Here is a 17,294-nt window from a genome sequence, read left to right as displayed (position 1 = left end):
AGGAGCAATGGTTACAGCTGAGTAAATGGGAGCCTTTAACAAAGGTGCAGACTGTACTGTTGTCCACACAGGGAAATGATAGATGAGAGCAAAATGAGCTGGTAATGAGAGGGAGCGAGAGGTAGCAGAGGGGAGTGGAAAATAGGGCTGTTCGATATAACGATATATATCGGATGATGATATAAAAACGTCTATCGTTTCATTTTACGCAATCGTTTGTTTCGTGCTGTTGCAAAATAAACTGTTTACGGCAATATTTTTTTCATCGTTTTGATGGTCACTGTAGCGGCTATATTAATTTCCTAAAGTTCTCTCTTTCTCTTATATTTAATATAACCACACTAAGGACGGACAAGCGCTTGTTTTTATGCATTGTCGTTAGCAACAACGACGGTAAAACCATCACGTGTCCGCTTGTTTATTTTCCACATAAACCTTTCACAATAAATCTCAAGATCCTGTTGAGACTTTTCAAAAATAAACTGAATCACGTGAAAGAGTATGCAGAGTATTTACCGATGAGAAGCAAAAAAGGAGCCGTCACGTGCTAAAAAAATAAACCTTAGACTCAAATGTTAGAACAGGCTTTTCCCTGCAGCACGCCCTGTTATAAATACTCACAAAGAAAACGGCCGGAAACACTTAAGCTACCCGAGATTCGCAGAATTTACAGAAAATGTTAAATTTTTGTGACTTATATCGTTATCCGACAATAGATGTTTTATATCGGGATGAGATTTTGGTCATATCGCACAGCCCTAGTGGAAAACATTTCTTTCTGTCTTTTTTCTTTTTTTTAATGGTGTTTTAAGATGCCTTTGAAATTTTGCTTACCCAAAGGCTAGGTAGGGAATTATAATTTCTAATGAACAAAACCAAAAAAAAAAAAAAATTGATCAAGTCGATGCCCCCCCCCCCCCCCCCCAAAATATTTTTTTCCCAAGGTAATATTTCCCAGATCGGAACCCAAGAGGAAGAATCATTAAAAAAGGGACTGTGTAGTGACAGGGTAGAAATGTAAAAATGATCAATACAGCATGAGCAGAATAAAAAAAAAATAAAAAGAGGGGAAAAAACCCCAGTCCTTTTCAGGCGTGGAAGAAACTTCCTCTGACTACTTCATTCATTTCAGCGTTTAAAAAAAAAAAAAAAAAAAAAAAAGGAAAAAGAACTGCAGCTAAGATTATAATAAAGGCTCAGATTTTCCGTTCCTGTGTGTGGCAGCAGTTTTGTGTGTGGCTGTTTGGCTTGGCTGGTAAGTGGAAAAAATGGCAGCTGGTGCTGTGCTTTCTGGGTTAGACTCTCAATCCAACCTCTTGCTTTTCTAGGAGGAGTAAAGAAAGGGAGATGCAAAGCCGGATACAGAGTCACAACTTATTGGTGCAGTGCTTGGAAAGTGTCAGAGTGAACTTGCTTTTGCATAAAGTGGTCATGCATTGCTGCACATGTGGCATCCTTACAAGGAGGCACGGAGTGAACCATTCTGCAAAGTGGGATACTTAACCCACCGTGTTCATATCTACTTTGTGCGTTTTGATTTTAGGTCCACAGGTTTTGCTGTTGATTCGACACATAGTGTAACCTCCACTGCCGCCGTCCCCGCTTCCTCCCATCGTACGCCTGTTTCCATAACCCGCTCCGTCAGCAACACCACGGCTGTCGTCACCAGTCTTTTTATGAACCCGAGTCCTCAGTTTTCATAGTGTGGAAACTCTCTCGATCAAGGACTCTCACTGTATTTGTTTTCAGCGCTCACGCTCGCGTTGTGCATTAAGTGATTTACTTCAGATTCGTATGAGTTTTAATTCTGGAGATTCACACTGTGGAGAAAGCTTTAAAAAGAAAAAAAAGGTATTTGACTGTTTTTGTGCCAGCTGTGTCAAGCCCTTCTCTCCGACTGGGCTTTGTTCCTGAAAATAGTTTCTTTTGTTAAGTCGAGGAGAGGCTGAGCCGTGAGCAGAAAGAGGGGATTTGAGATCTAATTGGAGCAAGTGTGCTTGAAACCTCACACCAATTCTGCCAGTGATAAGGGCGCACCGCACAGTGCAGCCTAGGATTATAGGGGAGCTTCTGCATTGTATGAATCATGATCCATCCTGCCTGGAGTCTGGTATCATAACCACGGGATTACAGTTGACCTTACAGGCACTCAGGTTTAAACCATCAGAGCTTTAGCAACATTAACGCCTTGAGCCTTTAAATTTGTTCTAAGGAGATTGCGCAGCTATGTAAACATTTGTCAACGGATGAGGTTTTGTTAGTTTCTCCGCTTTGGGTGTTTGATTTGATTCCAAGTGTTGATGTTTTATCGAGAATAATCGTGTGTCTTTCTCCAGTACCTTACAATAAGAGCCGTTATAGCTGACATACGTCTGAATCATAACCAGCAGCGTAATTTTTGTATTGTAAAATCAGGGTACTTGAAAAATGAATTGGATCATCTGTTTTTGGTTAAGACACATGAAGTTTTTGGTAAATCCCTAATGTTGGATATTGCTGATCTGCTGAAATGGAACTAGTAGACCTATTTGTCACAAGTTGGCTTTAAGACATAAAAGATTGAAGTTTTGTCTTTACATAACAGACAACTTGGCATCTTAAGGGACTTAGTTTCTAGCACCTTGTCGAAGAAACCCATTTGTTCACATGTCTTTAGTTAAGTCTATAAAAAATGCCAAAGATAACAGTTTGACAGGCATAATGTAGTACTTTTGCACCAACAGGGGGATTCCCCATGCTAAGATAGCCAAAAAGACTTGGCGTGTCTTAGCGTGGTGTCCCTATTTACAAAAAGAATTTTGAAGAAACTGGACAAGTGAAGGACAAAAGAAGCAGTGTTAGGCTTAAAAAAACATCTACAGCAGATGAACAGCATCTGAAAGTCGTGTCCTTTGAAAAGAGGAGGGAAAAAGTGCAGCAAAAACATGACACGGTACCTCTGAGAGGCATTTGGCCTGTGAGTTGATCCATCTACTGTTCACTGAAGCCTCAGAGTCAGTACTAGAGAAAGAGTGGCTGTCAGAAGCCATTCTTTAGGAAGGGAAATGGGGGGAAGCTGAGGTATCCAAATTACACAAGAACAGCACTGACAGTGAATGGGAGCTGCTCTTTTGGTGCAAGTAGGAAAGTTCTGACAGTGAACAAAACAATAGGCAATAAATTACTGGACTTATTTCCCATTTTCCTGGCAAAATATAGAGAAATGATGGGTAGCTCAAGGCTTTTGGATTGCACGGTAGCTTACAGGAGAGCACTTCCATGAAACGACCATCTCATTCAGCTCCTGACAATTCTGCTAAGGCTGTCACTGAAATTGAGTACTTCTGTTTGAACACTAGACTTGACCCGTTTCAAGTGTTGAAACATGTAAAAAAATTAAATTAAATTCCACTCCCCACTAACGTCTTTGTGCTCCTAGTTTCTAACTGTTTTGCCTTATCTGGGCGCAGTGTTGACACAGAGTCTTGGGGAGTTCTGTGTAATGTAAATGCTCAGGGCTGGTTTTGAATGCACAAAGTTAGCTAAGCTGTTTGTTCTTGCAGCTTGAATGGAAGCGTTGTATCGTCTACACCATCCTCTCTGTGTCGGTGACAGACGCGACCGGCATACTGTACATTCTGGCGGAGGCGAGGGTGGGCTGGTGGCTGATTGAATCCTTTACAGAGGCAGCCGCTGCTGGGAGCAAAGACCTGCTTCCCCCTGAAAAGTGACATTTAGCGAAAGAATCTTAACCTCAGAAAAATGTTTGGAATAGTTTACTTACTCCCACACGGTCACACCAGCTACTTTGCATGTTATCAGTTTTTTTTTTTTCAGCTTTAGGCATATAAAACACGCCTCATCAGGAAAGAGTCTGAAGCTTCTTTTTTTTCTTTCCTATATTGCCTGCATTTTCTTTGCCGCGTGGGAGTGAATGCATATAATGGATTCTGTGTTAATGGGCCATCTGTTGATAAGACAGGAGAAACGTGGTGGGTTGGACACCACAGGGCCTCTGCAGAGTCCTGCAACAACTTGCTTTTGTATGACTGGCTCCAGTTCTGTCGCAGCTTGTTCATGTGTGAGACATACTTTATTCAGCCGCATGTCAAAATGTTAATTTCACTTATTCTCTACTGCTGTAATGTAATGAAATAATCAAGCAACATCTTCATTAACATCAAACGGCTCTTTTGACATCTGGGAGGATCTAACTAATCCTTCTCAGACTAGTTTCAATCTGGGGAGATGTGCAGTATCTGTTGAACCAAGTCTAGTCAGTGCTGAGGCGTTCTGCCAGAAGGTGGCAGCAGCAGCACTGTAGATGCCTGATTGAAACACGTCTGTGAACACACCCTTACACAAGCAGGTCAAGTGCAGAGTGCCGTGCATCAGTGATTAGCTCTGTGGGTCAGCTCTATTTGTCCTATTGTTAGTTTAAAAGTCATACAGCTGCTCATTTCTGCAGCCAGTTGGAGAGCTTGCATCATCAAAGAGTGGATTTTTAGTATCTTTGAAAAACTGCTTCTTAATAAGTGCTTTGAAGGCATGCAAAGTGTCAAATAAAATATGGAAAATGGACTTCCCATTACAGCTGTGCATTAAAATCATTCCTCTGAACCTCTAATACTAATACTAGTGTTTAGTTGGACCTGTTCAGCTGCTTTTAAACACAAATGTTAAATCAGCCAATCACACAAAAGCAACTCGATGCATTTAGACATGTAGACGTGGGCAAGGTGGTCGGTAAATGTAGTGAGACGGTGGAGATTATGGAACATGAATGAATGGGAATATTAGACAACACATGTATAATCATAGCATCGTTTTGATTAAAAAAGTGATTTGAGCCTGTCACGTAATTCAGATGGTGTATAATCCAGAGGAACTCGGATGGTTTCCGTGTTTTCCAGCGTCTTATTTTGACTACGTCAGGCAGGTTTGAATGAAAGACTGCAGTCTCAGCTGGGGATGAGTTAATGGATGTTTCCGCTGAGATGGCGATGTCTTAATCACAGATGGGGTCATCAGGCCACACTGTAGGAGCCTCTAGGGAGGCCAGGACAGAGGTCAGAAGTCACTGATGAGGTTTGCACCGCTGCCCTGTGGTGTCATGTGGGAGGACACGGCAAAAACAGCAAAGCTACAAGCCACGTGGGATATAGCTTTGAGGGTTGCATGTGAAAACCGGTAAGGAAAAGCCAATATTATTAGAACAATCGCTGTGGGCTGAACTTGAATCTTTTCCATATTAAACAAGATTTTTTTTCAAAGGGGCTTTTTTTTAAAATCGTTTTGAATGTTCAGTTGAATTTGGTTTTATTACTATGTTCCCAAATCACAGCAGCAGTTGCCTTAAGGTGCTTTAGATTGTAAGGTGAAGGCCCTACAATATTACAGAGAAAATGCCAAAAATCAAACAACACTCGTTGATAAAGCGCTTTGCGACTGAGGGAAGGAAAAACTTAAACAGGAAGAAACCTCTGGCAGAACCAAGCTCAGGGAGGAGCAGCCATCTGCTGCGACCATAGATTTAAAATTGAGCGATTGTTGTTTTTTGTTTTTGTTGTTCAGGCACATCATAGCCTGAGTTCAGAGGAATGCAGTGTATGTGCATACTGAGAGCATGGAGAGAGATTGCCAGTAATCGCATTACTTTTGTGTCTCTGGGAGTCCACAGGCTAAAACTGCAAAGCGGAGATCGCATCCTCAGACATGCGGATGACTTCTATCTATCTGTCTGGGTCTATTGATGACCTGGTTTACACTAATCAATACAATCATGAATGAATCAAGGGCATTTAGTTTCATGGCTGTGAGTATTACTAGTAGTAGTAGAAGACTCAGTGTCCAGTGTAATAAGGCTGTTTGTAAATAAATGCGAGGTGTCCAGATGAGCTTTACAACAGAAAACTAACCCAGCGCATTTATCATTACGGAGTTTCGATGGACTTAACCGAATCTTCCGATGACCCAGGGACTACATTTTGCTGAGCTGTAAGCCTTTGTCTCTGGGATTCTACCAGCATTTAGTAAGACTAAGAAGAAAATCTAACAGCTTCCACAAAGTTTACACATCTTTGAATTTAATTCAGCTTCTTATCTTACCTTGTAAAATCTACCAAACGCTATCCATTATATATAAAAATACTTTTTTGTACTTTTCCCTTCCTTACAGATAAATGGGGGAAAATCCTTTCAGTAGAACTTATGTATAACACTTTAAAAAAATGTTTTGAAGTGGAGGAAGACTTCAAAGAAATCTGCTATCATCTGGGTGGGTTCTTCTGCAATAGCAAAAATATTCCCAAATTAATATGCAGGGCACATTATTATGCATTTAATGGTATTAAGGCGTAACCGAGGAAGTCATTATCAAGCAGGGGTGAGGTGGGTATTGAGGCTTGGCTCGTAGCTAGCGCCTCAGGGCTGTATGTCCTAACATACACACTCCTGCTGTACGTACACACACGCATGCTCAGCAGTAGAGCTGGGCGATAGAACGATAACGATATGTATCGCGATATAACTTTTACTCGATAGAGAAATTAAGCTATCGCGATAGACCTCGCCGCTCTTGTCCTCTTAAAAAAAAAAAAAAAAAGGTCAGCCGATCCAAATTCAGTAGCGCAGAGCTGAACCAATCACAGCCGCAGCGTCACGTCGCGTGACTTGCTACTTACTGCACAAGTGCCAAGCCGCACGTGTGTTTGTTTGGGAAGCAGCCAGCGCATAATGGAGGAAATGAGTGTGCCGACTAGAAAAATCAACCGAGCGTGACCGAAGAGAAAACCGATGATGGTTCCAATGCTGGAGAGATTGTCGAACGGAAGAGCCATAGAAATTCCGTAGTGTGAAGGTATTTCGGCTATTTCAAGTCTGACAAAAAACAGAGTAGCGTGCACTGTAAATTGTGCCGAAAGCAAGTCTGGAAATACAATAAACTGGTGCATGCGTCACACTGCGCCACGTTATTGTTTCGGTGAAATGAATTTCTACAATACTGTTACTGTTAATTCTACTCTCTGCAGTGTTTAAATGCTTACATATACACACAGTTACTGTCCCTCCACACATACGACTCGGTTCTGCTTCTATGCCCCAGCTTTGTTAACTTTTTCCCACCGAGGCTTCTAGACTTCTGATTGGCCAACATTTCTGCACGGTTAGGAATCTAGCGCCACCTGCTGCTTTGGCATGTTCATAGCAGCGTTTTCCTTCATTTCTGCCTTTACGTGTGAACGGGATTATTTTTTAAAACGAAAAGGGAAAATCTCCGTTTTCAAAAATACCCGTGTACGTGTGGACGTAGCCTCAGTCTCTGACTGGAAGCGCTAATTCATCATTCGGCTTTTGTCAGACTAAAGTAACTGTTAAAACTGTTTGAAAAGCTAAGCTATACAACAAGGAGAGATTGAGAATTTCCTTTTAGTTCTCAGTTTATTTGATATTGACAAAAGTTAGTCAGTTTTGTCTGTTCTTCTGTAAAACAAACTAAGATTTATTTTTAGAATTAATATTTTGTTTCTAAGTGGAATTGACAATTTAGTCTGTTTCGTTTGTTCTATTTTGAAACTTAAACGCTTTAGCGGCTGCCTTTTGTGTAGTTTGCAATATTTGCCTTTATTTATCTGAAAAAGTCTCATGTTCCTTAAGTACATCTACCCTGTTGAACTTATTATGGGAAATAAATATTTAAAAACAAGCTGCTGATTATTTCACATTTTACTTGTGAGCAACGGCACATTTAAATCTTACAAATATAGTTATTTGGCTTATATCGTGATAGATATCGTTATCGCCTGAAATGAAAAAAACATATCGTGATATGAAAAAATCTCATATCGCCCAGCTCTACTCAGCAGCATGACAGCAGTGCTTACTGCAGCAGTTTGTTGTGCTCACTAACCCAGTTAACTGTGATTTGAAGTCAATACAGTTCCACTTTCTCACTGCTGTGATCTAGGCTTTTCCATGTCTGCTGTCCGCTCACTGTCTCTCAGTAAATGGAGGTTTCAACTCTCCCTGTAAATGGCTTTCCAGGTCAAGCCCTCTGTCCATCACAATTTTCCTCTCAGACGGAGATAACTGTGTTTCTCCTCAGGGGAGATTGTGAATGCCAGGTTTTGACCCATGAGTATTTTAAGCACAGTTAATCAACCAGTGATAGCCAAACTGGCAAACATGCAACTGGTGGGTCTACTTTTTTTTTTTTTTTTTTTTTTTAACCAAAATGTAAAATATATATCATATTTAATGGATGGGTGTTGCAGAACTGGGCAACTCTTATCTGAAGGTCATTTGGCTGGAGGATGTATTCTGCCAGGTTCGTCTGTCTGATGTTGCTAAAACCACCCTGAGAGAATTCAACATGATTTGATGACATCATATTATGGATCAAATGTAGGTACCCGATTTAAGCCCTTGGATTGCCCCAGGTTAGGCAGGGGTCTCCTAACAACCTTGAGACATTTCCAGATGTCAGGCATTCACACAGTAAGCAGTAGAGGAAGCAGATTGTATTATATTTATTTCAGACATTACTGGTGACAAGTTATTGAATGGTTTTTACTGCAATAATTCAGAACGTGCATGGGACAAAGCTTGCAGACAGGGATTCACCTGATACAGTTTATCACATAACCTCTCGTCTCAGAACTTCTGCCCCCCCTCTTGTTTCAGCCTTCCTCTGCTGGTCTTTTCCTTTTGTCTGGCTCCCCTTCTCTCCCTCCCTCCCTCCCTCCCTCCTTTTGCTCGCTTTCTCTCTCCTCTTCCATCTCTTTCACCCAGACCTTCCTTCCTTCCTTCCTGTGATAGACCGAGCTAACAACACATCAGCAGTGTTTTGGCCCATCGCATTGAAGCCTCCCCATTCCCCAGTGTTGTTCCGTGCTTCCGCTGGCTCCCACTGCTTGACTCAATTTACCGGCACACACCAGAGACTACAGTATTCTTTCAAAAGAACTATACTCCTTCCGCTTTTGGTCTTTGTCTCTGTTGTGTTGTTACTATGATGATTCAGCACTGTCTGTTAATCTGCTCACAAAACTGTAATGTTCAGTCTGCTCAGATTTACAGTGTCGTCACTATTTGATGTAACATAAACACCTTTCAGTGTTCATCGTGCGATTTTTACATTGTAAAATATCATAATATCTGCATTTATTTTGGAGAGGATTTACTTTAAGATGCATGCATAAAAGTTTTGCTTCACAGAACATCGCTGACTGGAGAGAAAAAAACAGGAGTGAGACAAAACAGTGCATTCGTTTTTTGTTCTCTGTTGACCTGTTAAATTATTACTGTAGATTAGATTGGGGCTTTGAAGCTGTCCCGGTTTTTTTGTGTGTGAGTATCCTCACTGAACTGCAGCTGTGTTTTAGCTTTGCCCTGTTTTTTGCTTGTACACAAAGTCCTTGTCGAAGCATTCATGCTGCCAGGAATTGTCTTGGTACTGGCGACTACCAATGACTCAGGAGCCATTTGGGATTTAGGCCAACAAGACCAACCAAACGATTGGGATAAAACCTTTTTTTCATTTAATGTCACGTGGACATAAAATCTGCAGTCAAACCTGATAAAATGAGTAAAAAGCTGCCTTTCTTCCACTGTATGTCTTTTGTTAAAGGGGAGTTTTTCCTTCCCACTGTCACCATAGGGGGACCTCTGGTTGTTGGGGTATTATTGTAGGGCCTTTACCTACGCTATATAAATACAATAGAATTGAAAGGAACAGAATTCAACTGAGTGTGGAAATGTTGCTGAAAATAAGCTTTAGGCATTTTCCCCCTGTACTTCTACTTCTACTAATAAAGTTGTACAACATTACAGGTTTATTCAAAGCGTCAGTCCAAACATCATCAACATCTCTGCTCATTTTGCTAACCCACCCGGAGCAGCAAGCAAATTCCATGCTAATTGATGTTTTGGATAAAAGGAAGTCAGGAAGTGCAATAAGTACACTTATGTGCATTTTTTTTTACTATTTACAAGCCTGTATGTCTGTCAGAATACAGCTGAAATCTTACTCACCTCTGCCGTTGCATAACTCTTCCATAGATTTCTATTCAGGGTTCTGAATAGAAGTATATCTATATCTATGTGTATCTAACCAGAAAACTGTGTCCTGACCCACAGAAGCTGCTCCTACACACACACACACACACACACACACACACACACACACACACACACACACACACACACTTAATGTTTTGTCAGCTGGTCTGATGGAGTTCTATTTTTAGGCTGTGGTAAGATATATCTGGGTGTCTCAGTGCTGTCATGTGCAAACACAAGTATTACGCCTGTCTGTTTGGTTGCAGAGCGTCAGTTTGACGGACAGCGTTTGGCGTAGTTCAAGTGGCTTCCGTCAAATCACAGCACTAGATGTGATTTACACCATTTATACTCACTCTAAACAATGAGCTAATCTTTTAAAAAGCTTTCGATTCTCAAGCACCGTCCCTGCAGTTTGCAGTTTACACAGACTTGTTCTTTAATACACTGTAAATCGTTTGAAAGTACAGTACAAACTTTTTTGTCACTAGATCGCACGTGCCACGTCATAGTCTGCGGAAATAGTTTTTAACTCTCGTGTATGTGGAAATGTGAGATAATCCTCAGTAATGGTTTCATTTACATCATTTCCAGGACCTGCATACCATCTACTGCCACCTGTACCACATGGATGTTCTCTCACACCTTAGAGAACACCAGCTAAGGTGAGCCACTTCCATTTTACCTCCAAACTTAAATAAATAACATCAAGTTTCACTCAACGCTGACAGGTGAGGAGCCAGTCCCAGTTTCAGAATATAACATTACCTTAATAGTAGGCTTTAGCCCTACGTTTTACGTCAGTTGCATTGAATTGTTAAAACAGGTTTTTACACATTGTTTCTGCAAATGTCTTTTTTTTTTTTTTTTTTTTCCCAAGATGGGTTTTCCCCATCCTGGCCACCTTTCATACCAACTTCAAGTCAAGCTTCCTTTACTGATACCAAACAAGCTTAAATGTTTTTCTTGCTAGTTTGATACAGGTTAAGCAGGAAGTGCATTGAAAAGTGATTCTGATTCCTCAACTCCTTAACCCTAATTCACGATGGTCCTTTGAAGAGGAAGACATCCACGAACCCACACGATCGGCCCATGTAATTTAAAAGGCTCTAGATCTTTGTTAATTGACAGAAATTGAGCAGTTGATCCTGATAAATGTCTGTTATGCTAAAGTAAAAGAAAATCCCAAACTTAAAAAAAAAAGATTAAAAATAATTTCATTTCCCTTCTAGGGATTTTAGGTTGACTGTGGTTAAAACCACTTTCTGGGGCAGCTTGTAAGTGTGTGAGTTTCAGGGACATGCAGAGACTCACATAGCCATCTAAGAGACTATCCAGTTTTCAAGATAAGGCATATGTGACTTGAATGTATAAACACCAAGTTTCACTGACCAGGTGCAGAGTTGTGCTTTAGAGAAGCGGGTCACCTTAACATTTTACGCTGGCAGCCAGTAGTAATTGTGCTGGAAATCTGGGAACTTGTTGCTGCCTGAGAAATACGTGTGGATGCAACGATGGATTGGAAGAGCCAGAAAAGTCTAAGCTGAGGTTTTAAATTGAGAAAATGTTTACACCTGTTTCTTTCTCTCTCAGGTCGATGTGCACGTCTGCCAGGTATGAAAAACATGAGGCTAACCACATCCTGTTCTAGTAAGTACATATTCTCGCTCTTATCAGGAAATGCTGTTGTTTACCTCTCCATCTTTGCTCTCACGTGACTATCAAGAGCTATGATCTGCTGAGTTCATGCACTCTTCTATGTGATTGTCTTCTACTGTGTTTCACATTTATAGAATACTTAACATTTACACTTCATGGCTACTCAGAAAAAGGTTTTTCAGTGTAAAGATGCTGGTAGTGGTAGGCAGTGTTTGCACATCTCAGTTTCAAGGTTTTGGTTCAACTGCTGAAAACCACTGGCCTAGAATAACAGTTCCTTTAAACAGGTGCACTGGGGCCCATTAGCACAGCACATAAACATTATATGACGAAAAGCTAAATGCTTCTCCTCCTTTTTTCTAGTTTTTTATTATCCAGATTTAAAACACCAATCGCCGACAGCCTGCCCTCTTTCATTTTTTTTTAAACATTTTTTATTTCCTGTCATGGCGTTGTGTAGAAATAAATACTGCAGTGGTTGAGGCTGATGGTTAATACAACTTGAGCATCATATACAAGGTGGATTTATGGGAAAGCTGGAGAAGTAGGAGGAGAGAAAACAAATGAGATGAACAAGAGGCTCGTGAAAGCAGAGGTAACAGGATGATTAAATGAGGACAGAGTTCACAGCGTAATGAACAGAGGTGATGAGAAGAGGAGGGAGTAGCAAAGAGTAAACAAAAAGCTTTAAGGAGTTATATTAAAATTTGAGGAGTGCATGCCGAGAAGGCAAGAAAACAAGAGGTAAATATGCTAAGAAGGAGGAAGGGATAGCAATGTCAAGAGGGAAGGGAGATGACAAATGAATTGAAGGCAGGAGTGAATGAGTGCAAAGCAGGAGAGGAATGTAGAGGAAGTGTGAAAGATGGAGGGAGGACAGAGACAAATGAAAGGATGAGGGCTAACCTTCACCTGTTATTAATGTATTTTCATGCTCACCGGAATCACATTAAGCACCCTGTGGTTTCATTTAGCACCAAATAAATACACAAAACACTCTCTCTCTGATACACTCCATTGCCTCTCTACCAGAGGCTTGTCGTAAGTGCCTTAACCCAGACCATGTCCAATTAGTCTTCTGTTACTTACACACACACACACACACACACACACACACACACACACACACACACACGCGCGCGCGCTAAAAAGGCTGCAGATGAAAGCAATCAAGGTCTCTGCAATGAAGCCGCAATAAAAGTTACTAATGCTACCCTCACCCAACAATGCAAAAATGAATCTCCTGTCTGCTTTTTAAACATAATTATTTTTAGGATACCTGCTTTCTTGTGCCACGCTTAATGAAAATTGATTGAAAAATACCAAAAGCATCAAATGAACAACCTGCGGAGGAATGGATATGATGCAGATGAGATTAGGGCTGCACCAAATGATTCTTTTTGTCCAATTTGCCGATTGTCTCTCGAATTAAATCAACGGGGCCAGAAAATTATTAAAAATGCTCGAGGTTTCTTCAGGGGACAAAACTCAATTTACCATGAAATAAAGCAAACAATATGAACCACTGTTGTTTTCTAAGCTTCTGTGTCACACTCTCTCCTTGTTTTTTTTTGTACCGCATTGGCCATTCTTGCTTCCTCTGTAGTACAAAGAGATCCGCTCCAGTTACACAAAATGCATCAAATGTACCAGATCTCCCCAAGCTTGTGTTGGGGAAATAGTGAGGCTCATGAAGACTATGAGCTGCACAAAGATAAAAAGAAAACGCATAAAAGCAGATCCATAATAATTTTCTGGCCCTGTGCAGATTCAAGTGAAAGTTGAATCCAAGGCTGTTCAGAAAGACTAATGCAACAGTTACAGTAGGGGAAACGGTGGCATGGCCAGAATTATTGCAAACGTGTTCAATTAACTTGCAGTCTTGTTGCTTTTGAAATGGTTGCTTCACAGACAGGGAGCAGGTCTCTGACAGCCAATCGCTGTCTTCAAAGTGGCTTTGAAGACAACAAGATGGCCCTAAAACTGCAACAAGACCGAGTTATTGTGTTATCAATATAACATTGAATGGAGTCAAGTTGGCAATTGCATGCAGTCTGTTTCTGATAATATGAGAACATGAGAATTGCCTTCTAACCTCATATATATGAATCAGAGCCATAATGATTTGCTGTAGGGTGGGAATTTCACTGCAAAATTGCTTGCCAACCTTGACTTTTGCATATTAATATAAGTAGAATACAATCAGTTGGCAATCAGTTGGCAACCAGTTGCGTCGAGTGTCCAATTGCAAACACACACATTGCAGATGTGCAATTATTATTTTTTTGATACTTTCTTTTTATTGTTTTTCTTTAAACATTATAAAGGGGGGGGGGGGGGGGTGTAGTAACAACAAAAAAGAACTTAAAAATAAAAGTAATAAAAAAAAAAAAAAAGAAAGAAAAATTATCACTGACTGACCCACAATAGCTACAATGTGTTGGCAGTCTGTCTGCATTTAGAAATTAAGCAGCAGTTATTTGCAAACTTCAGCAACCTGTCTGAAACTGATTGTAGCCAGTCAAGTCTGATCACAGTTGTTTGGAGACAAGTTGCCTTCCACCAGGGGATGTGTGTAATCTGCTTAAAACTGAAAGTGATCACACATTGGTTGGTGTTGCTCATATCTAAATTTGCTTGATTCAGACAGAAGCTGACATGATAAGTTTGGCTAATTAATGCTGAAAACCTGACTGCATGCATTTGTACCAAGGTGCTTTACAGTGAACACATGATCCATGCTCTTATTATGTAAACAAATTTTGGGCCACAGAGTAGGACATTTAAAAATTCTTTTATCATTGAGGTTTGTTTGTTTTTTTTTTTTCAGTCTAGCCAGCCTGCAATTTTTATCTAACCATTTTTTTTTGTTAAGCTGAGTTTTCTGTATAAATTACTTTTTTATAGCAGTTTTCTTTTTTGAATATAAACTCCAGCTTATTAATTTTCCATAGTCACCACTTGCAGATGAAAAATGTCTAATTAAAATGTTATAAATAAATATAATCAAAGACATTTGCAGAAATTCTTGTTTTAAATGTATATCGTACATCAGACTGTCGTGTGTTTTATGTTTTTATAATTCTTCACTCAGTGGGGCATCTTTTCATCTGCACTCTTCAAACAGTGCTTTCTCTCTCTCTGTTTTTTTCTACTCTCTTCTTTCATATTCACACCCACAGGCACAGATACTGTGTTTTATCCCCTGACTCCCCTCTTCATCTATGACTGCATCTACGCTTGCTGCTGACACGAGCACCCCGTTATTGCGGAGTTAATTAGTCTTGTGTTTGGCGTTATTGGATATCATATATACAGTGTGCGTGGAACAGCATGGAAAGTCACACAGCACATATTTGAGATGTGTTTATTTTTAGGTGAAATAACTCTATATTGCAGCTTTTGTAAATGGCAGACACGATTGTCAGACTTGCCAGTCCTGATGTTAATGGATTATCTCCATCTCACAGCCATGCCACATTATTATGATTCTATAACACTTGACTTCCTAAGAATACATTGATGCTAATGCACAATTCAGCGTTTAGCATTCAAAGTGCAACTGTGCTTTATATGCTCTCACTCTTGAGTTCTGTAGACAACACTCCTGCAGTTTTCAAAGCCTTGCGGGGGGAAAAGTTCCTCAAGTGTCATGACTTCAAATTTTTTATTTTTAGCCATAAATATACAAGTTGTCTTAGCTCACCCTTTCATAAAAATTAGCAAAACTGTACAAGCTTGTGCAGGACAGCCTTGGTTCTTCACTGTTTAGCCAACATGACTGATGACTTGTCATATGATGTCTACATTAGAATTATTCCCCATTGAAATAGCTTTTATACTTTTTTTTTGAAGAGGCAAATCTCCAAAATTAGAGATCTCAAATTAAAAGTCTACCTCTTTTTTTTTTTCAATTTTTTTTTTTTTAAAGCTTCTCCTTTCTATAGGATACATATGAAGTTTATATTTTTGTCCTACTCTCTATGCTATTTAAATGCTTTCTGTGATGTCTTATAACAACCCCAGTGAAGGCCACAAGCTGAAACAGGTCATTCAAATTCTACAAGTATTGCCGGAGGTTTAAAAACCTTCAGACTTTATGCTCTTCTGGCACAACTCCGTGAAGTACTTCATGTACTGAACGAGCCTCTGCCCTTAACTGAAGAACTTAGAAAACCAAAGTAAAAACCAAAAACTGCCAAGCCCATTTGAAGAGTCCAGGGAAAACCAATCCACTTACCTTCAAAACGCACCAATTTAATTAATTTGTATTCGTGAATGTAACAAAAGCTCTGAAATGATGTTGAAGGTTCACATGGTGTACACGTCAGCCTTCAATACTAAACCATTTCCACTGGGTTTGACACGTGCTCTTTCTCTCTCTTGCAGCCCAGACACCATTGCTACCTGTTGGTACATCCTGCTCTCAGGATCGGTCTTCGTCAAGGAGCACATGTACCTGGCAAGGTGCTGGTATGTATCACTCACAGAAGAGAAAAACAATATGATGGGGTGAGACAAGGTGACGATCAGTCTAGGGGAGATAAGGTGGGATTAGATATTACACATCCGCACTCCATATGACTGCCGCCAAGATGTCTGTATATATGCGCCTCCATCTTTACGCTAGAAAATGGAAATGGCAGAGCTGTGATTTATGAAAAGATGGCGCCTACTGATATGTAAAGGAATCGTTTGTGTATATGTGCACACACAAAGACACATACTTGTATATCGTGCTTGTAATTCTATGTTAAACAACACAGAGCAGATTCCTTTTTCCAAGCCCCCTGCTCATGCAGTTACAGCTCTGTAGATGCTAATATGTTTTTTCTGTTTTATCTGTGGAATGGTTGTTGTGTTGTCGTGCCCGGACACAAGGATTTCTGATTTTCCACTCGGATATCTATCAATATTGTACAGTTCTAAATTGCTGCTCTTTGGCAGGGAGTTGCTCATGTGTGTAACACATATTATAGTAATGTACATCCATAATGGGCATTATGTGAAATCAAATGGGAAAGTGCTGAAAAATCATTTTGAGTCTATTCTGACCTAAGTACAGAGCCAAATATAAGAAAGAAAGCTTGCCGGTAGTCCGTCAGTGAGAGATTAGGTTTTATATCTGGGCGGAGATTCATCAGTAACATTTGTGATTTAATAAGGCCATATCATATAAAAATGTCAAGTCCTCCTCGTCTTTAGAGCAGCCAAACTGCCAAAATAAATTGCAGTTCTTTACACAGAGCCGTTGCACCTGTTTAAACACTGGAACTGATGGTAATAGAAAAAGCTGTGACAGCAGTTGCTGGAGGCCGAGCCTTCGCTCCATGTTTACCTTTCCCTCTGCTGTTATAGTTGGACTGAAACAGAAGCAACACATGCCAGAAATGAAAAGGAGAGGACAGAAATATCTAACCCCTCCAAAAAACCCAAAACAAAACAAAAAAAGTTCAACTTTTGGTTGATTGCTTTATCTCTTAGACTAGGCTAAACATACTCACAATCACAGCACTTAAATGGGATCATACATTCATATGTTTCTTGCACCTCTGGCATCAGTCTGTAGTTTTCCAAGCAATTCCCTGTAGTTTTAA

The 17,294-nt window shown here is 40.2% G+C and overlaps 1 protein-coding gene across 3 annotated transcripts in view; it reads left to right on the top strand.

Annotated features, from left to right (window-relative positions):
- Window positions 1–17,294, top strand: part of rapgef6 (Rap guanine nucleotide exchange factor (GEF) 6) — a 145,040-nt gene that overhangs the window by 28,423 nt on the left and 99,323 nt on the right. For 2 of the 3 annotated variants that reach the window (XM_082548878.1, XM_082548877.1), the window contains exons 2-4: window positions 10,633–10,703; window positions 11,632–11,688; window positions 16,087–16,170. The exons of the other annotated variant lie outside the window; for it this stretch is intronic. In XM_082548878.1, the coding sequence (XP_082405004.1) occupies window positions 10,633–10,703; window positions 11,632–11,688; window positions 16,087–16,170 (212 nt within the window). The remainder of the gene's footprint in view (window positions 1–10,632; window positions 10,704–11,631; window positions 11,689–16,086; window positions 16,171–17,294) is intronic. 3 annotated transcript variants of the gene reach the window in all.

This window comes from Aulonocara stuartgranti, assembly GCF_965226115.1.
Source record: "Aulonocara stuartgranti genome assembly, chromosome: 10".
NCBI lineage: Eukaryota > Metazoa > Chordata > Actinopteri > Cichliformes > Cichlidae > Aulonocara > Aulonocara stuartgranti.
This window is presented reverse-complemented; position numbering and strand designations above follow the sequence as displayed.